Source organism: Solanum tuberosum, unplaced genomic scaffold, assembly GCF_000226075.1.
Source record: "Solanum tuberosum cultivar DM 1-3 516 R44 unplaced genomic scaffold, SolTub_3.0 scf00083, whole genome shotgun sequence".
NCBI lineage: Eukaryota > Viridiplantae > Streptophyta > Magnoliopsida > Solanales > Solanaceae > Solanum > Solanum tuberosum.
In genome coordinates, this window is record NW_006239015.1 from 787866 (window position 1) to 812321 (window position 24456).

The following is a 24456-nucleotide window of genomic DNA, read 5'->3' on the forward strand; positions in this document are numbered from 1 at the left end:
GTTATTGATATCTCGTGTGATATTGTTTAGAATCTTTAGATTTTTTTCATCCAAAACAGAGATGACTTAAACAATATTACTCCAGTAATACTACTATCCTTTATATTGGGTTCCACTAAGGAGACGGAATCAAACGTGAAAATAGGAAGATTTCAACATTTAAGTGTTGTCATACAGCTTACAACAGTTTCAACTACCTAGCCGGAATCTAGCTATCAATTGAGGCATGACATACTAGATCAAGATTTCGAAACACACGAGAGCCTCTCAATTAAATTAGACCAAATCAAATCAGTAGATATCTCTACAAAAATATACAGCTAATCCTGCCGGAAAAAACCATTATGGTACATTATCTACGAGATCTCAAGAACACAAAGATATGTCCCATAAAATTGAGATGGCAGGCAACGCTTTCCTTGCTTTCCACTTGTAATCAGACATGAGCTGACGACTGCAATATAAACGTTCAAGGTGTTTCTCGGCAAACATAAAGCATCTTGTGATGCAAGTTCACTGGGAATCACTCTTGACCAAAAAATATCTAGAATTCCATAGATCCACTCTTCAGCCTCTCCATTCGTGCCTGGAGCCCTGAAAGTGCCTTCTCATCCATGGGAAGAACCCCATTCTGAATGGTATTTTCAACACTAGAATGTTCAGTGCCAGGAGCGTGATTTGACACCACGTGACTGATGTTACCATTCATGGACATTAGTGGTCTATTACTTGGGTCCACGTTCCCCACGGTAGTAGCTAATGAAATACTTTTCATTCTTTCGCGGATCGCTTCTAGTGTTCCACTAGTAACTGCAACAACAATACTACTTTGTAACTGACATTTGAAGTGAACAGTTAATATATCAAAAATGAAAAAAGAAAGGAAAACACGAAAGCTAGAATAGAAATAACTTGGCACATGTGTACCTCCAGAAGGCAATCTATCATTTCTCTGCAACTCCAAATGTTCAGATGATAGTCCTCTTGAGGGGAGAGCATTACCACCTCTATCATCTTCGCCATACGACGGTGGCAAACTAAAGTGTGATGGTTCAATTTTATTGTTTACAGATTTTGCATCATTCAATGGGTTAGTATTTACAGGAGATAAAGGACCAAATTTGGGAGAAGACAGGTTTAGTGAAGACGGAGGAGGAGTTGGCATGGGTACACTAGAAGGAGTCCTTCCAGCCGCAGCATTCTTTTCCATCTGCAATTTCATGGGAACAATTATTCCATGACTAGTAACTACAAATCTATAAATGTGTGGTACAAAGAGATCCAATGCACACCTGGGCTAGACCATCTCGAATATATGTTCGGAATGCCTCACTAGCATTTTGCAGCTGAGCAAATATATCAACCTAATACAGATTGGACAAAATGATGTTACAAGAAGTTGAGTTTTGAAGGCAGGGAAATAAGTTGACACTAAAAGGATAAAGCATTGTACCTTGGGATACAATTGTGTGATCCGGTATAACTCATAAAGACCAATTGTGCAGGTTTGCTTGTCACCGATCTTCTTAAATATGGCAGCAAGTTCCTGCTGTAAAACACACAACATAACACTACTTTGTTATTTACTAGTACAATGCAACAAAATTATATTGCAAAGGAAAGAAAAGGAAAGTTCACTTTCGAAAAAACAAGCTAGAAAAAAAATGCCACACATTATACCTTCAACTGAGCATCTGCATTATGTGTTGCTGGTGCTGGATTATTTGCTGCAGAATCACCCCAGTGAGTTTGGCCAGGTACAGAGGGAGTCAACATCCTCGCAGCAGCCAAGGTCTGAAAGATTATTAACATCAATTGGAAACTCCACATGAATTACTAGCACAGAAAAAACAATCTGGCAGTTAAAAATTGCATAACCTGAAGGTTAAGATCAATGTAGGCAAGAATAATTGGTGGTGGTTGCATATCTATTGGCACCATGGACAGATGACCTTTTATGGCAGTACCACGAAGCTTGACAAGTTCATGCAGCACAGTTTTCACCATTCGTAAAGGTTTATCATCGGCTCCCGCTCTTTCCGTATTTTATAAGACAAGAATTAGGAAAGAAAATAGCTGATTAATCCATATCAAAGTGCATACCCAAAAAGAAAAATCTGAAATCTAATTGAAAGCTACCTCCTCCTGATCTCTTCCATTCCTAGTTCTTGCAGGTAAATGTGAATACTCTGAAGGATGCGATCAAGGTCGACATCATATATGGTGCTTTGAAGAACCTATAAAATGTGAAAGCAACAGTTGATACTTAATAGTCACTTCAAGAAAGAAACATGTCCACTACACTACTACTGCAACATTGGAGAGCTTGCATAGATTTTGCATTCAGAAACTTACCACATCACATTGAACAAAGAGAGAAAAGGAGGCAGACAAACATATTTGCATAAAAACGTAAATACAGCTTAAGAATTGTTAATCATCAGTCTTAAGAAACCCAAGATTGTAATAACAAGCGAGAAAAACTACCTTTGTAAGTTTTATAAGACATTTGACGACCAAATCAGAGAACTTCTGATTTCTTATGACAAGTGATTCATTTGTTGCTGGAGATGGCCACCTTGATGGGTCCAAAGGCCGTAATAGATTAATCAGCACAACAAAGGATGATGTTCTATCAGCATTGTCCTATATTAGTGACCAAAAAAAGATAGAAAATAATCAGGACAAGCCAGCTAAAATAAAGGTAAACTGCACTCTTTTTATGCAATGTCAGAAGCAGAAGTACCAAGATTTTTAGCATCAAAACATTCAACGCTTTCAAGAGCTGACTGCCATCATCCATGCGGGGTACTCTCTCATCAAGAAGCCAAAGCAAAAGTTCAGTAATGAGGATATCTAGGGTACTCTCCTTTACGGCATGAGAAAGCGTTTTATTCTGAAATGTCTGCAAACAAGGAAACAGCCAGAAATTGAGATATTTCCAAATACGTGTGAGACCAACAATTGTTCAAATACTTGATGATTACATATACAAGGAAAAAATAATGTTAGTGCAGAATTAATAGAAATTGGATAACCACATGCCTGCATGAGTGTGTTAAGAACATATTTGCAAGATCTTGAAGATGCACCCATCAGACTGAAGTCAAACGTTTTTGCTACCTGTAGTAGATCTAGAACATGAGCAATTTGAAGAATACACAGACAACAACGAATTAGTTACACAAAGAATGAATCATATCGCGCCTTATTTGCTAAGCAGGAAACAAGCCTATCTGCATCTTTGACAATTTCATCCATGGCACTGCCTTCAGGATCATTGGTTGCTAGGGCCAACAAATGGCACACAACTTTCATTCCTTCAACAGACTGCAACAAGGGAAAGAAATGATTGTATCAGTGAATCATTGACAGTTACCCTCCATCCTCATTAACCTTTGTAATGATGAATCCATAGAAGCAGAAAAACCAAGACATAGACACACAAACAAACAGAAAGATGAACCCATAACCAGCTATAATAAATTGTGCAACATACATTGTTTTGGATTTTAGACAACTTATGCATTTTTTTTTATAAACTCATAACAAGTTTAGCAATGAGAATATCCCCAAAACCAAAGAAGAAAGAAATCATCGGCATCAGAAGATAAAATACTCCGGTAGTCTAATTAGGGATCCAAATTTCTATATTTCAATGGGGACAAAAACTATTCATATTCTTAAGCAAAAACGCAAACATTGTGGATCGTGTTAACTCTTAGGCAATCATTTGGATCACCCAATACGGTTCAGGATGTGAAAAACATCTCAGAGGAAAATGTTTTCTTGGAAACTAAAAGGATTTCTTACTTATTTTCTGGTGTTCCACAAGTAAGCAAAAAATATTGTTTCAAAATTATTAACAGATAATCTGGAAACACTATGGGGTGGGTGGGGGTGGAGACGGGAGCTATGGGTGTGTTGGAGAGGATGGGGAAGAGTGGAATACCACTCATGGAACTTGTATTCCCTATTTCATGAAAGTCATTTTCAAGGAGCTTGTTTAACTAGAGGAAGTGTTTTCCAAACTCTTTGATTAACCAAACATGGGAAAAAATTGGAAACATCTTCAGGCCAAACACACCCTTAGAGTAGTCTTGTTTGGAGAATGCTCATTTTTATTCAGTTGTTGGTGGGTGTATGGAGTACTTAAGCTTATATACTCCTTCATTGCTATAAACACGGGGTATGACAAGGGATTAAGATGAAAGTCAATCCTAATCCATGAAAAGGAAAAGGGGAAACAACCTGCTCAGGAGAATCATATGATATAATATCAAGAGCTTCATTCCAGTCTGAGGGACCAATTGTACCAGCAACTGGCCGTAGATTCACATTTCTTTCCATGGGAAGCTCTGTAGTGTTATAAATATCCCTGGAAAGAAGAGATAAAACATACAAAGAAAACAAATTAGCAACTCATATTCAGATTGGTAGGAGAAAAAAATGCAAGGATCTCTTGATCACCTATTTAAGATTGGACCAGCTATCGACCGTGAAACTTCACCGCTCGGCTCTGCCAGATCAGTCCTAAAGATCAACCAAAAATATCCAGTGTCAACGACGAAAGTAACAAATAATATGAGCTCAACCTGGGTTCAAACACAGAACGAGAGCACAAATATATGTGGTATTCTACCTTTGAATATATTTTTCTCATTGAAACAAAAATGTAAAGAGAAATTAGAACTCAAACGAAAACCGTCAACTAGTAAGTTAGACAGTCAAAGTATTGTATAATTATCATCCAGGTTCTGGACAGTTGATTAACCTATAGGTTGGATTCGCAATCCCGGGGAAAGTGGCAACTCAATACGCTACAAAAGATGTTTCTTGTCTAGATGAAATGTTAAGCATTACATACCCTCCAAAAGATGTTTCTTGCCTAGTTGAAAATTTCTACATCGAAAGTACAAGACGATCCAAGTATTAGCAAATAAATAGATACCCGTTATCCCTCACTGAACGCCTTAAAGCAGCCCTAGCTTCACCAGGTTTGCCCTCTCTTCTTTTGTCCATCTCTCTTGCCTGGAAAAAATTTAGTACCCAATGTTGTGAGATAGGTAAGGGAACAAATATGCAAGACAACAACAACATACCCAGTGAAATCCCACAAAGTGGGGTCTGAGGAGGGTAAATTGTACGTGGATCTTACCCCTACCTCGTGGAGGTAGAGAGGCTGTTTCCGAAATACCCACGGCAAAATATGCAAGAAAATAAAGAGAAAATAATGAGCAGAAACGTTTAGCAACCTTCCACTTGAATCTATCATCTAACATGCTTCTTTGCGCCTCTGTCAGCTTTCCAAGATATTTCCAAATGTCATCACCTGAAAGACATTTAATTAAGATACTTTTTCATCCAAACTACTGTCATTCATCCAGTTCACTGGAAAAACATATTTCAGAAGGCAACACAGACATGCCAAGGGCTCACGGAATCTGAAACCGGAAGCCAGTTAACCTTACACATGTATTCATAACTAAAGAACCTCACAGAACACAAACACTCACCAAGAATCTTATAGCCAATAGCCAGAGTATTCAACGCAGCCTTCCTAGTTTCACCATCTCGTTCTGCTGTTAAACTTGCAACAACTTGCAAGGATTTCAATTGTCCACCAATCTATCACCAGGAAGGACAGAAGAGGATTTAGCAACCTCTAGAGATGAGAAGATCAATAACTCAGATATTTACCTCAGCTTCATGATTATCCAGTAAGTAGCCAACAAGGTCAGCACATTCTATACGAGTTCGATTGCTCCTTGATCGTAAACCTTCCAAAATGTAAGGAAAAGTCTTTGCAGCAGAATATGCTTGGATGATTTGCTTAGTTAACTCTCGCATTTTTTCTCGCACTTTTTCAATGTTATGGCCAGACTGAAAAGATTGAAAGGAGATATATGAGACAGGTCGGTGTTCATATGAAAAAATAGGAAGGAATGTGTTGGTTAAGAAAGAAGAGGTGTTACATGTATAAAGCATCGGCAACGCGCTTAAATATCCATGCATGTGTGAATATAGTACCAATAACAGTTCTTGTGATTTAACTATTACTAAATAAAACTATTACGACCTATCTAATAAACCGATACCAAGAACTGAGCATAATAACTAAACTACTATGACATGCAAAACATGCAATTAAAGAAAACAAGGAAATAATGTCAGACTAGAATAAAAATCAAACATCTAACACAGCATGCCATCTGAAGGCAAGTCAATACCAGAAAAGGCAGTATGCCAAATTTACAGGCATATATGTTTATATATACACATCTAAGATTAAATACAATAGGAACAGCCCGAATTGGAAATGCTGCGAAAAATCACAAATGAATATACAAAATTATGGAGATAGCAAAGGAGAGCCCATATAGACCTATGAGCTTCAAAGATCAAGCATAAAGAACATCACAAGTTCACAACAATTTGAAGTAAAGGAGATCATTGGACAAGTACCTTCTCAACCAAACAAGGAAGGAAAATGGCAGCTTCAGCTTCAGTCATCATGTATCCCTCGTTCCTTAACATCTCAAAAAGCTCAGGCAGGAATTCCAGAACCTGAGAAAAATTATCACAGTGAAGTACTGAAATGACTTCAGGGAAGAAAGCAACAGAGCTAAAATAACATGATAGCATTAAGGAAAAGGACAAATAAAAGGAATAGGAACAAACCTTTAATATGCAGGAAGTGTTTGATTCGCAAAACCTCAGGACAAACCATCTCAGTACTATATCAAGAATTTCAATTAATTCCTTCCCAATGGATGGAAGCACCTGAAATGAGCAAACATAATATGGTTGATGATAGTCAATTGACTCAATTCCCGAAAGAAGGTTGATCTAATAATAAAAGCACCTTTTGCAGCATCTCTATTCCATCAACTTGTTTCTTGAAGTCTGTACTGAGAAGCCTCCGATGCAAATCCTCTCTGAAGTACTTCATCAGGTCAGTCTGCAATTAAAGGTTAATGAGATTCACCAATCAAATGAAAACTACAATTATTAAAGTTCACTAAATGAATCTTCCAGAAACCTCAAGATCTTGAATCTGTTCCAATCGTGGCTCTTCAAACTTAAATCTGCGCACAACTATTCTCTCTCTGTCACCCTGCAAGTGTATTTGGTCATAGCATCACTGTACAAAAAGGAATAGATAACACAACGATAGTATTTCCTGAAATATAGATATACCTTGTTTGAGTCCTTGACATTTATCAAAGCTTGTGACTGGATACTAATGTCCTGAACAGACATTAGGGTCTCTTGCCTTGAGCTCCTTGCAGGAACAACTCTCTAGAGAAACAAATTAAACGAAGAAAAATCATTACTCCAGTTGCTTCCGGACTTCAGTCATTCAATCACATAGAAACATACCGAAGCACCAGCTCTGTTTCCATGCCTAGAAGCACGATCAGTAGGACCAGTGGATTTTCCTATCTTCGACCCCACCTTTGATGTTGTCCCAGTGGAAGTTGTTCTTCCCAGATCAGAGGTTTCTGATAAGCAATAATAATTATTGCAATCACATAAACCAAAGATGGAATGATAGGTTGTGTAGAGATACCATCACAAGTGGATGACAACAAAATCGTAAAGTTAGAACATAGAGTAAAGTATACCTTGAAGTACCCCATATGGTCTCAATCGTTCAACAACAATAGCTAAAGCAGGTCCTTGAATATCTTTCAAGTTCTTGCTCACCTACATCAGAGAGTAACGCAACAAAACAGAAAGAGATGTCAAGCAAATAATTGGTGGACAAGCAGAAATAACTCAAAACTATTTAAAGCTCATATACCGTCTCCTGCCCGCACACTCTAACAAGTTCTCCAAAGCATGCTTCTGCTGCTTTCCGAACATCAGCTGATTTGTCCTAACATAAAGAACGCAATCACTTTAGTGCACGACATAGACAATTAGGTTCAGTAAAAGAAGGCAAAGTTTATATGCCAGACACTAAACGATTAGTGCATAAGCCATCAATTTACCGTCATAGCAGAGGCTACGGGCTTTAGAAGATGTACAGCATCAGGAAATTCTTTCATTCCAGTTAGTTGTTTGGACAACCAATCAAAGAGATCTTTGCGGCCTTCCGCACCAAGTTTGGCATCAGTTAGCGCAGTAGTAATGTATGGCACCTACATAACATGATTGTGAATGGGGTGAACAATGCTAACCAAAACTAAAACATAGCACAGAACTGGTGAGGTGGAAACCATTTTATCAAGATGAACAGCAGCAAGCCATGAATCTAATGTATTCAAAGTGCACTCTCTCATGTGCTTTTTATTGTCACCAAGACATTTCAATATGTCCAACAGAATCCCCTGCAATGAAAAACATTATTGGATAATCAATAACAAGAAAAAATACAGAGATAACTTTTAGGTTCTGAACAACTTGAACCTTGCTTGACTTCTCAACTGCTGGTCCCATAGCAGAAGCAACACCACCAAAAGTTGACAAAGTTGCCATGATTAAATTCTTGTTGCTGTCATATAGACGACCCCTAAGAGCACCAAACAACTCTCCTGCACAGTTAAGGGGGGGAAATGAAGTGACTTTCATATGCACACAAGTACTATTGCAAGATAATCACTCACAGCACAGTAAGAACACCGTACCAGTTCCAGTAGGCTGAATGCGCTTATTGGCTTCTTCCAATATTTTATTTACAGTTTCAATAGATTCTAAGCGAGCCTGAAATTCAATACAAGAATTACAGCAGTACTATTAAGACACCAATTGCTAAAACATCGATAACAATTGAGGTACCTTCCAGTCAGAACTTTCCAATCCCTTGAGCAAAGCAGGAGTTATCTTTCCACTAATGTCTTCGCGTGGAAGACTATCAAGCCCACCACTAGACAAGGAAGGGGTATCTGATACCTTCACAGTCTTCTTTGGGACTGCAGATGTCCCCTACATACATGGAGGTGAAGTTAAAGCCACTAGTCATAAGGACAAGAAATGATGAAGGCAATCAAATATACCTCAAATGGATTTTTTTCATACTCTGCATCAAGTGCACTAATAAGAGCAGGTTTTACATCTAACAAGAACCCTTTGATATCTGTAAAAATAATTACATTTCAGCCCCAGCAATAACCTAGAAGGCATGTAAGAATTTCCAAGAAGACAGCTCACCTGGACCAACAAACTTGTGTAAAGTGCCAATAAGTTTAATGGTTGCATTCCTTGTGGCAGGGGCACTGGATTGTAAGCCAGTATCTTTGCAGAAATCAATTAAATCCTATAGGAATAACATCCATTTTCAAAGATTAAGCCGACCTAAAATTGTGAACTAATCTTGAGTGAATTCAGATTTTTATAAGCTCAGAATACCTTTAGTTTAAGAAGTGAAACACCAAAGTCATCAACTGCGGTAATCATCCACAATATGCCTTCACTAAGAACCTTAGGGTTCTTGTGCTCTTTCATAATTTTATAAAGCTAAATCAAAGCAGATACAAAAAGTAATAGCTGAGTAACATGAAAATATAGATAAGTTGTACTTCAATAACAACATCCAAATATTAGTATTTCATAACATGAAGTTAAAATAGAAAACAATGCATGTACAAACTTTACTTACTCTCTCAAAAATAAACCCTGGGCCCACAGCTTCACAAAACGTAGTTAGACATTTCATGGACTGAGCACGAGTCTTAATGTCAGCAACCCTTTCACTCACACCTGACAAAAATGAATTTGATCTTAAAATCAGCCAAAAAAAAAAAAAAAAATTGCATGGTAGGATGATGCAACTAAGTGGAATGAAAAGGGAAAAAATGAAGAGACCTTGAATGCAAAGCACAACACATTTCTTTGGGTATTTTGATGCAGTTGAAGCAATGTGGGTAATTACATCAATAACCTGCTGTTGGACCTGCACTTCGATATATATTGACAAGAACCAAGAAAGTGTGTGACTTTCCAGATCAATCATCTTCACTATGTTCAATTCAGGCAAAAGAGAAAAACCTGGACATTCTTTTCACTCCAACCAGGAACAGCACAGAGAAGACGGACCAAAATCTCCACTGAAGGGTCAAGCACTTGTAGCGCTTCAACCTGTTCTTTGAATGAATTAATAGCTGCATAAGATAGTAGAGAAATATTATCAACTCAAACCAAAAAGAAATGAACAGAGGTGTAAAGGAATACATTGAAAAGTATATTACATTTTTAGTGCCCTCTTGGATTAGCTTATTTTTAGGTACTTTTGACTTTTAAGCACTTTTTTTAATTTTGGAGGTATTTGACAAGGTTAAGAAGTGCTTTTAAGCTCTCACTTTTAGGCCAAAAAAAACTGTAAAAAAAAAAGGCAAAAGCCAAAAGTAGGGTATCATCTACTTATAACTTTTAACTTATAAGTTACTTTTTATAAGTCCATCGAAACAGGCCCTTAAGATGTTTCCACATCAGGTCTAAAAGCAGGAAAACTGCAGGGACTAATAGAGAAAACTAGCAAATTAAACAAACAAAAAGAAATGCTACAAAAAAAAAAAGTAAAATGTGGCAACATTCGAGGAACTGAAAGTTTCCAGAAGAGGATCCACATCTTACGTGGACGCATGCTAACTGCTATGGGGATCGCATGCTATCTATGGGAATACATACATGTTTTATAGTACAAATTCTGGTAGAAGGTTATAAGAAGAGGATCAAATAACACTAACTTTGTAAGGGTTAATAAAGACAGGTGACACGGCATTCCCCTTGTTTCAAAGAATTGACACAAGCAAGAGGACATAAAACAAGTAGTGACCACAACATTATCGATGATCCTACTGCAACAACAGATGGTGAAACTAGGTGAATCAAAACTACAAAATACAGTAGATACTCTCAGCTGAATACTCTGTAAGTTGTCTGCATCAAGTCCACATCTATTATCCCATTCTAGGATAAAGTGAAAGTAGAATTTAGGCGATTGTATATCCAGGGTTCCATCTTCTTCCGTCTTCCTTTTTTTTTGGAGGGAAGGTCCATGAAATCATCTTAGATAAGCACAAAAAGACCAAAAAAAAAAAAGAAGAAGAAGAAGAAGAAAGAACCTTCAAGCCTCTCTTTCCACACAGCACTCTTCAACTGAGTAATCGTCTCCGTCTGTATAAGGGACCCTAACTTACTTTCAATTTCTTCAAGACTCATCTCTGCGGGCTGTTCATATATCAAAAATTAACTCATTAATCATGTGTGTTTTTCACAGTATCAAGAATGGCGAAAGGATTCTAAGCCAAAAGTTAAAGTTGAAACAAAATAACAGCCATCACCTCAACATCTTCAACTTCAACAGACTTAGATGCTTTTAACTGAGAAGTTCCATCACCCTTCTTGCTTGTACCAGATTTTGCAGATGTCCCTTTCTTACTAGGAGGCTGAGAATCATATCACAAAAATGAGGAAGAAGAAAGACCAAAAGAAAGATAATTGAAGTAGGAAAAGAAAGCAAAACTCACAGCGGCTTGGACAGGCTTCTTTCCACTCAGCATGCTCGCTGCAGACCTCTTAATAAGTGATCCACTCGAAGCCTACAAGAAAAAAGAGCAAGATATCTTTTTGGTTCAAAAGGAAATATTTTGTAAAATACTAAGCATCATTACAAAATGGAGTGCTATTGTTTGTACTCTGGTAGCTAACACCTATTACAGCCTAATTAAAGATGCGCACATTTAATATGCTTAAAACTGAAGAACATAGATAGAAACTGACCTGAAAATTAACTGGAAATAGATATCAACAAAAAATTAACCTAAGACTGACATGGACAGATCATTTCAAAATATTGAATACCCTAAAATCGTTAAAGGAAAACAAAACGAACAAATAATGTTGGCCATCGCAAGTCATACAGAGTGTTGGATCAGCTAGAATACAACTCTAATGACAGCAATAACAGTTTCTTCACTGCTCCAAGTAGCTAGGAACAAAAATTTATAGTAACAACGAATGTCTCAATGCAGTTACACCAAGCTGTAGTTAGAAGCAATAAGTCAAAAGTAATTTGGGAAAATATATTCACGAGTGTGGTAAAGTAAAACAAAAACGTTTGCCCACATTCTCCCAAAATAACTCAAATAGACATACGTAGCATACTTTATTTAAATAGAATTGATCAGTATGTTAAAAGAAAGATAAATCACCTGAGTGGAAGACACAATTCCTCCAGATGATGGGACTTCACCTGGCAGTTATATACAATTGAGCAAATTAACACAGAACATATTAGCAATAAATAGATAATACAGCATATACTATGGAAAACTTGAAAAAGTAAAAGAATTTCAACCAGAAGTGAATGCGGCAGGTGGACCACCATCAGAGCCCCCAATCATTTCAGATAACTTCTTCTTTCTAACATCATCTAATTTCTCCAACGACTTCTCCAGAGGTCTCATGCCAACCGACTGATGCAGAAAGAAAAACATAGCAACAGTTGTCAATAGAGAAGTTGAGTGAGAAGCTCTACAAATAGAGAGAAAAATTCCTTGACATAAGTACCTTGGCCACAGCTGCCAAGGCTGAAAAAGCAGCATCTCTAACATCTGGAGTTCCATCATTCAGGCTCTGTAAAACAATATAATAATAATAATAATAATTTAAAAAAAAACAGTATCATAAACATAGCATCCATGATAAAGAAGCAAATATAGGCAAGTAGTAAATAATCTAAGAGAGTGGGATACTATCAGGAGGTGAAAAAGAGCTATCTCAGTGCAAGATGTGTAGGTTCACCTCAACATTCAAATTTTCCAATTAACAAAAATTGGCAAATTCATGTTATTTGGGAATTGAAGACGCTCTTTTATACCCATTAACTTTTTTTCAAACATTTCAACTACAGTTTAAACATATTAAAGTGGAAAGCCCGGTACACTATGTTCCCACTCTCACGGGGTCCTAGGAAGAGCTAGGCCACATTGGGTATTGTACCTAGCTAATAAAGCACTGAATTTTCATTGCATGCTGAAACATCCTAGGCCATTTCTACAAAACGGTAAGAACCAGAGAATTCCGTACCGAGTAAAACGGTGTATAGACGAATCTCATTAAACATTAAAAGTATCTAAACGTTTTTGCCTTCACAAAAATTTGTGACGAACCACAATCTTTTCTAGCGTGATTAAGAATACGGCAATTTATATAACACCGCCAGAATACCAGCAAATACAAATGTACTCCCAAAACAAAGTTTAATACTCTCTCATTTCCAATTTATGTCATGTTGCTAGACTGGGCACAAAATTTTAAAAAGAGGAAAAACTTTTTGAAACTTGTGGTCTAAAACAAGTCATAGATATTAGTAATGGCTATAACTCATCTTACTAAGTGTAAGAAGGGAAGTTTAAAGCTATATCTTACTAAATATAGAAAGGTAACCTTCTTTTTGGGATAGACTAGAACAGAAAAAGTATCACCAACTTGGGATGGAGGGAGTGGTTGATTTTTGGGTATGCACGATACAAACGTTAAAATATCAAAAGAAAAAGGATCACTATAAGAAACAAAGTACATGGAACCGATCAAACTAACCTCCATGCAAATGGGAACATATTCCTTGTGCGCTTTTAGAATAACAGCTTTGTTGCTTGTCTCAATGCAAAATGTCACCCAATTTAAAGTCAGAGATCGAACTAGGGGTACTTTATTTTTCGTAGCAGTCTTGACATCTGCAAAAATATAAAAGCAAATTAGGTATTTTTTCGAATACAATGTTTTACTTTAGTGAAACCAACTTACAAGGCAAAGGACAACATAAAAGACACACCTCCATCACAAAAACAGGCAATTTAATAACTCCGTATTACTACAAACCCTTCTGGAAAATCCCAAAGGCAATTTAACAAACTAAGAAATAAGCAGTAACCAAGGGCTTCCTTAGATGCCACCTATGTGGGTAGCGTTAGACAGTAGATACCGCCATATTGTTGCATCATCGATGCTGTGTCTTGGACTCATGCAACACCCCCAGGGATCAAAATCTTATTCACACTTTGACATATTTGAATATTGTTCAGTCAAATTGTGGACAAAAGTAAGCTATCAATAACTTGAATGGCATATGTCAAAGGTTACTATTATTGTAAATCTTGCACAAAGTCGGTAAGACGAACCAGATGCATGCTTAGATGTTTGTCAGCTTCACAATGTTAGACATGAAAGTCTTCTAGTATAAATTCAATAAAGTTCTTTCAAGTAAAAAGTCTAGGAATCAGATAGAGAAGGGGATTAAATTATCACTATGGACATAGAGAAGCAACACATGACTGCTTATAAATTTCCACAAGTTAAATTTATATTAGCAATTGCAGTATCTGAAAAATATTTGCAACAAATGTAGATGGCTTATTCGAATTGAAAACGGGAACCTGCCTTCAACAATATCAGCAAGATTTAAGCACCCGGATTTGTGCATCGCCTGGAGTGTTTGAGTAAGTGCATCCATCAGTGTTGGTTTTTTCTCTTTCAGTTTTTCCTATAAAGAAAAAGAACATGTAAAAGAGAAATATAATAAAGAGATTATTCTAATTTAAGTATGAAATAGTTCAACTCAAAAGAGATTATTCTATGTCAAAATGAGTGGTAGTCATAAGCTTCCACATGGTGTGAAGAAAGTGCATAGAGGCTGACCAGTCCCCAGAGACCTGTCTTCTAATTGAAAACCCCAGCAAGGGACAGAACGCAAACCTCAATTTCCAAACAAGGGGACTAACTTAAGGTCCACGATATAGCAAGTTCACAACGACAAATAAGAGAACTTACTTCTGACAAAAATAGAGATATACATGCGCCAAGTATATAAAAAAGAAAGATGCTCGTCTTTAAGCCAAATTCTTACCAATAATATCGGCAACAAGAAGCGAGAGCTTCCTGAAAAATGTGTTCTCAGTCCCCTCGCAAGATTTCCAATTGCCTGGATGGCTTCAACTGCCACAGCAATATTTACATCGGTGATGAGCTGCAAAGTCACAAGACAACAGTCAATTTGTACTGAAAGACGGTGCATGACCAAATGTGCAAGGTAAAAAGACAGTGCATGACCAAATGTGCAAGGTAAAAAGACAGTACATGACCAAATGTGCAATGTAAAAATAAATAAACAAGAACTAATTAGCCATCAATATAATGCCACAAACAAACAATTCTTACAAAAAGAAATAATTGAAATCAAGATAGTAGAAACTAGAGATAGATTACAACAATGTGGTCAAAACACCACAAACACAAAAATACAGAGAGTATCAGAATAACAGTTCCACAGAAGCTAAAAAGTAAGAATATTAAAGTAAAAGAGAAAGAAACTCTTCATGGGTTCACAGAAACCCATGGAAACAGTTGGTAACACCACAATCAACAGGAACATCACGGAACTGTAGGTGAAGCGACAGTTAGCAAACAAAATACTGTTCACCATGCACAAGCATAAGCTTCAATTCACTTCATTGATGCGAAAATAGACATCCATGAACATATTAGGCAAAATATAAAGAGCCTGTGCTCATACAAATTCAGTTAGAACCATTTAATGTGTGAGGAGATGAGAGATGAACAACAGAAATAAAGTAAAGGGGATCCATCCAAGCTTGTAGACTAGCTCATGGTTAGCACTGTTAAAGAACGGACTTTGGGACTAACTCAACCCAAAAACTACATGAGGCAAGGAATGCCCAAGGCAATATAAGGAGACAACAATCAATTTCTTCCACCGATGTGGGATACTTAACAAGCACCACTGGTTGATTTCACCACCAGTGATGCCATAGTGTACAAAGAGCCAGATAAGTATTAGACAGGCACTTAGCAATGTTTTTTTTCTTTAAACCTATAATACTTACCTTTCTGTACTTCCCAATCAACAAGAAATAATTACTGGTCAACAATCAAATTTAAGAATCATTAGACAGCTAGCCATCAAAAACTCTGCATCAGCTAAACGATCAATTTCTTTAACCAAGGAGGACAAAATTAGAAACCTTCTTAAGTGTCCTGCAAATTTCGGCAAAATCACCAGGTGCGATTTTCTTTGTAGATGCAAGCTTTGTTAGCTCTGCAACAGCCTCTTTACGCTCTGACCACTTGGTTGCTTTCTACACAAAATCAATTGAAAAACAAATTAATGAATGAATATGTGTTGTTGCTCGTAAAGAAATTTGTCACATCAGTAACAGGATGCCACAGAACTTTAAACATAAGAAAATCCTAACAGTTTAATGCAATAAAATAAACAGGAAGCCTAAAAGAATAAGAGGTAACACTGACCACTCCTTCCCAAAATCCTGTCTTCTCCAGAGGGGTCAAAATGTCAACAGGATCCACAAGGTCATACTCATCTATCTCCTGTGGAACTGAAAGAAGAGGGTGTGTCAAGTGGGATAATTCACACTGCAATGAAAATTTTCACATTGAGAAAAATTCCAAACATTAAATTAGTGCAATTAGCTGCAATTCCCGGGTTTTATTAAATTATATGCACTTTGTTTCCATATGACAATAGTACGAGCAAAACAGCAACTAAGCCAAACAAAATAGTGATATAGATCTCTTTAAAGAAGAGGAGCCGGATTATTGGGGAGAAGACAAATCATCAACTGTTGCATTGTGACTTAATGTTTTTCTTTAATATATATTTTTAGGTGAGTTCTCCCTAGTTGCCTAAGAATTATGGGCAAAGTTACACAGCACTTGTGTTGGCTTTTCTCCCTAGTTGCCCAAGATGGTATGGTATGATATTTACAAGGGTGAAGTTTGGAAATACATTAGGCGCCTCCCAAAAATCTAGTCAACTAGCTGTCTACGCAAGTTGGAAAGAAATAAGAACTTTTGACTCTAAAAATTTGATTCCCTACCCCATCAAAAGTTCTCTTATGTCTTCCCCTCCATAGAACCAAAATTACAAAAAGGACTGTCCCCCATAACTACCCATGCAATAAGTGGCATGTCACAGATAGGACCATTCATTCTTGATGTTCACAAGGCATGGGTCTTTTTCTCAACCAAAAAAAAAAATGCTAACATAGTAGGTGCCGCAAAAGTCCAAGTAGGAGATTGCAGAAGATCCGCAACAAAAGTAAGGCATCTTGGAGAAGCATACCAATCTATTTGTCTTATTTTGGCATGAAAGAAATATGAGAACATTCCATAATACTGAGTGTGATTATTAACAAGATCTCTTTAAGTGTAAATCAAGAATTCCCCTTTGTGTAGAGAGCTGCACCGACTCAATATATGATTGTGGTTGAGCCACATACCCTAATTATACATATTTTTTACTAGCTTGGTGTGCTAGAAGAATCTTGACTTATGTAGAAATATTGATTCAAATGGATAAGGAATCTTCAGTTAAGTTACATACTGTCTGCAGCAGATTCGTCAGAAGGACCAGAGGCAACTGCCTCAGAAACTGCTTCCTGTTCCGGCTCTTTGTCCTGCTCAGATCTGATAATAAATAAAAAAATAAAAGCTTAACACAATGTTGCTAATCACCTTCACCAAAAAATGTTGCGAATCATGGTGATGTTAATGAGTTATGCAGAAATAGATATGCACAAGTAGAATGGTCCTGACTGAAAATCATTAGGTGACCTCACATGGCTGCCCAGATCATTAGAATGAAAAATATTCAATCAACATCAAAACTTTTTTATCAGGTCAATCAACATCAAACCTAACATAGCAAAGCCAGCATGTTTAACGAGAATGTTTATTAACAAGTACATGTTTAGCTAGATTAAAAAATAAACTTGCAGGATACTGTCAAGTCTGGTTACATTCTGACACATGTTTACATTCTTCCATCAACAAAGATTGTGCATTCCACTAGTCAATACTGCATGTGTCCTTTCACAATCCACAAAATACACACGTACAGAAAATGTTGTACAAGCAAGCAGCAAGTAAGACAAGTTGGATACAGAGATAGATAGTTACTGTGAGTACATTCCACTAGTCAATAATGCATGTGTCCTTTCACAATCCACAAAATACACAAGTACAGAAAATATTGTACAAGCAAGTAAGACAAGTTGGATACAGAAATAGATAAGGTATACACATTTATATAATTCCAAAAGTAGGGTGCTCATAACATTTAAATGGAAAACAAAACCCCAGTCATCTCTTCTTAAAACCCTAATAATGAATTTGGAATCTGCAGCTATCCAACTAATCCTCAAAGATAGCAAAGACTAAATTTCCTCAACTTTTTTTGAAATGATAGATAGCAAAGACTCCATTTCCTCAACCTAAAGCTTCACATCCTGTTTCATCAAAGTCCACAGGCATTTCTCCATTTCTAATAACCTCACTTCTATTATCTCCACCTGCAATGCCTTCCCAACCTTCATCATGACCATAACATTTTCTCAAATAATACATACCATGTAGTAGCTACTATTCAGGCCTCATCCAAAGAAGAATATATCAATTTCAATTTTAGCAAAGTCAACTTCCAATGCAGTTAGCAATCAGACACAAAATACAGCAAAGAGAATCCACCAGAGACATCAAGCTCCGACCAAAGACAATAAATATCAGACTGAAATAAACAACCATCTATTTGAGTGCTCTTAATGAGCTTACACAGTTTTTTCGTGTAGCTGTGTCATGCATGCCTACTATATGGGATCATTCTAGATAATTCAAGGTGGAATTCCTAGACCGTCTTTATTCCACCGGCTATGGTAGAAGAACCTACACGGAAGACTTGAGAAAACAGATCCTTCAAGCTCATTATAAATTTGAAATCATATAGGTGAGGTGCAATCTGTCTCTTTATCAAGCACCTGTAACCTAAATGATTGACCTTTGTCCTCAACAAGATGACCAAGCCAAGAATCTATGCCCACACAATCAAAGAAATGAATCAGAAGAACCATGACTTCAGCACGAATAATGCACCTTTCTTGGATTAACTGCTATGGAATGAGGAAAAAATAAAAAACCAACAAAATTTGTCAGATTGGAGAAAATACCTTATTTTGCGTGTTGGCTTGGCAGTCCCCGAAACATTGACAAGCTCAGCTTCCAATTCTTTTTTCTTAAGAAGAAGAAAGAAAGAGAAAGGTAAGGTGAAGATTCATCCAAAACACACCATAAAAACATCAGAAGTATCCAAGGTAGCAGTATACCATTGTATCACGCATTTTCTCAAACAATATAGATTTCACAGGATCTTTTCCAATCCAGCGGCAGAGCTCCAGTGTCAGCCCCTTAGATGAAGCACGAACATTCTGATCTTGATGGTCAAACAGTTCAGGCAGCATCTTCAAGATTCTTTTTGGTGGAACAATCTTTGTCCCAAATTCACTATTCATATTGGTAAAGTGTCATAATCCAACTAGTAACTAACAAGATTAATTTAACATGTGAACACAGATATTCACAAACCTCAAAGCCTGAAACATGACATCAATTGCAGGAACCACAGCTTTGGCAACTTTATTTTTAATTGCTTTCTCCATAGCATCCTAAACCACAAACAATATTGGTGAGAAAGGCAACTAAAATTTATATAGCCGGGGGGGTGGAACAAAGATCAAGAAATACACAAAAAGAACGCAAAATATAATTATTATTCAAGTGGAGAGAAGATAAAATTATTATAATGCATATGACTCGAAGACTGTTCAATCATCTGAAGAAAATTGTTCCAACACAATATCTTGTCATTAGCTAATAGCAGATTAGCACTTGAAAGTTACTCAACTTCTGAGAACCTTCCAAATTTTTAATTTGGAAAAACATAATAAACAAAACTACAACTTTAAGCAATTTGTTTGATGCTTAATGGACTAATTTAGTTTTCAAAACAATAACAACAACATACCCAGTGTAATCCCACAAGTGGAGCCTGGGAGGGTAAGATATACGCAGACCTTACCCCTACCTTTGCGGGGTAGAGAGGTTGTTCACAATAGACCTTGTAATGACCTAATAAGATAACCTACAGACAGATAGACTGTACTCATGGAAATATCTGTTAAAGCAGTTATTAGTTTCCCAAGCATCATATTGGAATCATTACAAGGTCACCATTGCAATTGGTTCTCCAAAGTAACTCTTTCACATGTCATATGAGAAGTTATCAACTTATTTTTCCATCTGAAGTAATTATTGTGACCTCTTTCAGCACTTTCATCTGACATATATTACTCTATAATCGCCAATTTCGTTTGGATGAAGATTCCAGAATCCTAAATAAAATGGCAAGTTTCGACTTGCATGGTTACTGATGAGAATCGGTAAAATGTAATGTTATCAAATACGAAAAAAAAATGCACAAAAAGCTCAAGTCTTTGAGGCTTAAAGCGCAAAACACAAATGAAGTGTGGGATCTAATAAAAAACAGCAAAAATGGAGAAAAAATATAAATATGTATGTGTAGTCCAAGATATTAACCATAATAAAATGAATAACTCATAAGGACAAGAAAATTAAAAATTATGAAAAGTGAAATATCAATTGTGTAGTGTCGCACGTTCATGATTGCACTCATGGACAATAAAAAGTATGTTTTAGAGTTTTGATGACGATATTGAAAGGCGCCTTAAAGTGAGGTGAAGCACTCAACATGTTTGTGTCTCGCTCGCCTTTGACAACACTGGTAAATAGAGTAGCTTAATATGAGAAAAGAAGAACAAGACTGTTAAAACTTACTATTGTTTAAAAGTCGAGGAGAAAAATTACATTTTGAAGGGTCCAAGGATGTGCAATGTGTAGTGTAACTAATACCAACCTCTTTCAAAAAAAAGGTCATCAACTTCGTGTTGTTCTATGCGAAGGGAGGGGTTATCATTGTTGTTTCAAGGGTGAAGCCATGCACTTCAAAGAAGTGTGTTACAAACGCAAAATGATCCAAACTAGAAGCAATCAGTTCTTTGAATCTCAACGTTAAGGAGTTGAATAGACATGAACTATTTTTTATCAAGGATAGATATGAGCATTATTACAAATCAGATGAAATTTGTAATTTTAATTGTGATGTAATGTGAATATTATAGCACTAAATTAAAATATGTTTGCTATCTTTTAATTATCTGTAAATTGTACACTCACTTCAAAAAAATATGCGCTTCAATTTTCATTTTCCGCTTCAAGCCCCAGGGACCTTGTGGCATTTTTTGCGTTTATTCGCTCTAAAACAATGACTAATACAATTTTCAACGTTTCACATCTGAGACTTCTCTTCACACAAAAGATGAGCGCTAATGGAAACTGGCTCCACAAAGGTGGGCCCAAGATTTGAACTTCATGGGTACGAATTCGAGATTCTACCATAGCCCATTTGATTTAATAGGTTTGAAATCTATTATTTTAACTGATCGATATTTTTTTAACGTATAAACAAAGTCAGAAACAAAATTACTGGGCACGAAAGTGATGAAGTTGCTTCGACTACAGAACCATGCCTGTCTGGTTTGCTTTCCCAACCTTTTGGCATGATTTCAAATTCTGCAGTGCTCCTAGTGACTTCTTTAACAATGCTCGGATGAGCAATAACATCAACACTATATCCGACCCTGATGGGAAGAGAGGTAGCGTAGCGTGGCACATTGTTCTAATAGTAGAAGTAGCCCAAAAATAGGCTTACATTCATTTAGAACAAAAAATGAAAGACGAATGCTCACTTTGTTACAATAGGATCAGTGGTAAAATCTCTATTTCCGATGACACAACAAGAAGATCCTCTATATCAAAGCTTAGATAAGACACCAAAAGGCAAGCTTTAAGTCGATAAACTTATGTATTTATGGTACACCTTATCACTAAGACTGAAACAGTACAATCTTAGTACATATAAAATAGAGTAGCAATTATGCAATTCCTGAATTCAAATTAACATGTCTTCTTATTTCATTATCATGAGTCATGACTTCTATTCTAAAGAATTGTTCACTCACGACTTTTTGCCAACAGAATCGCAGAGTTAAAATTTCAGTCACTATCCTATGTAATGAATTTGAAGCACGGACACTCCATACTAGTTAAACTATGGCCTCCAATTCCAAGCATCCATCTTCTTACCCTCCAAGTGCAAATCTAAAGAGTGTGATTTAAAAAGAAAGAATATAAATGGATTCTATACAAAATGATAACAGTCAACTGTCATAAGCACAAAGAGTTCGTCTTCTTAGAAAAAAAAGTCCACAAGAAAGTCTACCAGTTATACAGTGAGGGTTTCAGATATCACCTGGTGATGAAAAGACCACAGAACAGCTGTCATCAACCCTATCACCAGTCTTGAAGGAGAAAAAGGCACTAAACAACGTGTTCAGAGCTAGATTACTCCCTCGGAATATATCCTCTAACAAATTAGCAATTATAAATCAATTATATTCAATTTAACCTAAAGTAATCACAAGCACTAACTACTTAACAGACTAAGGGGTCGTTTGGTTGGGAACAAGTTATCCCAAGATTAATATCCTGGGATGACTTATCCCACCATGTATATGGGATAACTTATCCCATCACTATGGTATAAATGGTGGGATAAGTTATCCCAAACACGGCAGCCAAACAAGACACCAAAATTTTATCCCAGGACTATTTTTTTATCCCAAGACTATTTATTTTTATCTCTCACCAAACGACCCCAAGTATAAGTGCTTAACAACAACTGAATGTGTTCCTACTTGTTATTTCCATCGCTTGGGTATTTTGATGTGACATCCTTAATTTACTAAATAATATTGCTCACGCCATTTAGGAAGACATTAAATTTAAAATATCTCTGTGGAATCCTTCTAACTGTATTCTTTAACCACCAGATATGCTACAGTCATACAAGCTTGAGTCAACACTAATAGCCCTTTAGCATCTCAATCCACTTTCTACACTTCACAATGACTACACATTTTAGATTTCTAACAATAAATAGCACAGAGGACAAATAAAACGCCACTGAACTCTCATACAAAGAGGTAAATATATCGTCAATAACTTTTTCAGATAAGTAACAAAAAGGTGACTTCTCTGGCACGAAATGTGATTCAAATAAGTTTCAGTAGTCTACAAGACAAAAGCATTAATGTTGCATGAAGTAAACAATAAAAAAAAGTAGCTTTCTGAAAGAATTTTTAATGGCCAAAACAATTACTTCCACATTGTTTGCTATTTTACTTCAACTCAATAACGCCTAGAAGTGGGCAAAACCATGGAAGACATTTGGGAAATGCATAGCATTTAGATTAACGCCTGGAAGTGAACAAGAGTAACTACCAAGTACACGGTAAGCATTTGGGAAATGCATAGCATTTAGATTTAACACATACCAAGAATGCCTCAACAGCCTCCAACTCTATCCAAAGCAAAAACACCATCTGTGCCTTCTCCACTGTCTTCGGCCTTCCCGTTAAGCATTTAGCCACTATTGCATCACATACTTCTTTGGCATATCTACTCATCATCCAAAAAAACAGCAAATAAATAAACCAACACAACAACAATTAAACAGAATTAAATAAAAAGTAACTAAATAAAGTTTTACCTCCCAGCATCAGAATCAGCAGCTTTCAAGTAACAAATCAAAGCATCAAGAGCTTTATCCTGAACTGGCGCATTTGAATCTGCTACAGCCTTCCTAAAAAAAGGACCTGAAAATTCCAAAAAGAAAAAACATTCAAAATGAAAATCTATTAACAAATACAATCACATTACATACACAAAACATATAGATCGCTATAAATGAGATCGTAGGCAAAGTAATCCAGATCTAATGAAATCAAAACCCTAACTGAAGTAAATACTCACCGAATTCACGTAGGCGCGGGTCCTTGGGATCAGTAATGGAGTCGCAGACGGCGGCAAGGTCAATGTTAGCGTCATTTCGTACCTTCCAGTTCTTGTGCGCTAACCTCTCATCCCATGGCAATTTCTTTGCCTCTTTCAACAACTTCTCATCTTCCGACATTGTTACCTATAAATGCACAGAAGTTTCGAAAATGTATATGAATTTCTCGGTGTTTATTCAGATTGATATACACCGATCGGAGAAGCGCCCGGAGAAAGAGGAAGCGGTCGTTTTGCGCTTAATTTCTGCTTCTTCGTTTGTCGTTTCGGTCTCAGCCGAGTGCCGGCGAGTTTGGGGAAATATGGGTTGCAATCGAGTGCGATAATACCTTTTATCTTTCTCGTTTCAAAAAAAACACAGAGAAGAGAGAGAGGAGAGGGGGCTAATTTATGTTTTACGCTTCAATGGGAAAAAGAACCACCCTCGGAAGAAGGAGCGTGTATTGTGTGAGTAATTATATTAATAATATTAAATTGAATATTGAATTCAAATCACAACATTCAAATAATAATCTTTTGCAAAAAAAAAAAAAGAGTTTCAATCAGTTCGATATTTACACTGAATTCTGATTATATTCAGATTCGTGTAAAAAAATCTGTATTTTGAATATAGTGATTTCTAACAAAAGTAACTTCAAGGTCAAAAGAATT

At 36.6% G+C, this 24456-nt stretch overlaps 1 protein-coding gene across 2 annotated transcripts; it reads right to left on the reverse strand.

Moving 5' to 3' along the window:
• Nucleotides 1–129: 129 nt before the first annotated feature.
• On the reverse strand, nucleotides 130–24165 carry LOC102605395 (protein MOR1). 2 transcript variants are annotated; one of them, XM_015308669.1, is made up of 54 exons: nucleotides 23767–24165; nucleotides 23504–23609; nucleotides 23289–23412; nucleotides 19402–19481; nucleotides 19143–19320; nucleotides 18987–19051; nucleotides 17369–17451; nucleotides 16276–16361; nucleotides 15990–16103; nucleotides 14855–14974; nucleotides 14389–14491; nucleotides 13549–13685; nucleotides 12517–12582; nucleotides 12305–12422; nucleotides 12159–12199; nucleotides 11475–11546; nucleotides 11289–11393; nucleotides 11070–11175; nucleotides 9994–10106; nucleotides 9811–9898; nucleotides 9605–9705; nucleotides 9355–9462; nucleotides 9157–9262; nucleotides 9003–9082; nucleotides 8785–8931; nucleotides 8634–8709; nucleotides 8416–8540; nucleotides 8226–8336; nucleotides 7998–8147; nucleotides 7808–7882; nucleotides 7629–7710; nucleotides 7384–7505; nucleotides 7201–7302; nucleotides 7043–7117; nucleotides 6866–6961; nucleotides 6682–6783; nucleotides 6466–6567; nucleotides 5701–5883; nucleotides 5517–5628; nucleotides 5256–5332; nucleotides 4952–5031; nucleotides 4471–4533; nucleotides 4252–4378; nucleotides 3208–3330; nucleotides 3046–3123; nucleotides 2747–2905; nucleotides 2488–2646; nucleotides 2140–2237; nucleotides 1879–2035; nucleotides 1681–1794; nucleotides 1454–1546; nucleotides 1293–1364; nucleotides 928–1210; nucleotides 130–810 (listed from the first exon to the last, which is right to left on the reverse strand). In XM_015308669.1, the coding sequence occupies exons 1-54, from the start codon at nucleotides 23924–23926 to the stop codon at nucleotides 545–547; spliced, it is 6069 nt and encodes a 2022-aa protein (XP_015164155.1). In that variant the 5' UTR covers nucleotides 23927–24165; the 3' UTR covers nucleotides 130–544. The 2 variants fall into 2 exon arrangements, with proteins under 2 accessions (XP_015164155.1, XP_006347082.1); XM_006347020.2 differs by having other exon boundaries at nucleotides 1454–1549.
• Between the last annotated feature and the right edge of the window lie 291 nt (nucleotides 24166–24456).

What these genes read in the sequence shown, in the direction of transcription:
- LOC102605395 (XM_006347020.2), bottom strand. Translation starts at nt 23,926, where the DNA reads ATGTCGGAAGATGAGAAGTTGTTGAAAGAGGCAAAGAAATTGCCATGG. An exon ending in TCTTGCTGATATTGTTGAAG is followed by an intron (nt 13,686 to 14,388) that starts GCAGGTTCCCGT and finishes ATATTTTTGCAG; the next exon opens with ATGTCAAGACTGCTACGAAA. An exon ending in ATGGAAGAGATCAGGAGGAG is followed by an intron (nt 2,036 to 2,139) that starts GTAGCTTTCAAT and finishes AAATACGGAAAG; the next exon opens with AGCGGGAGCCGATGATAAAC.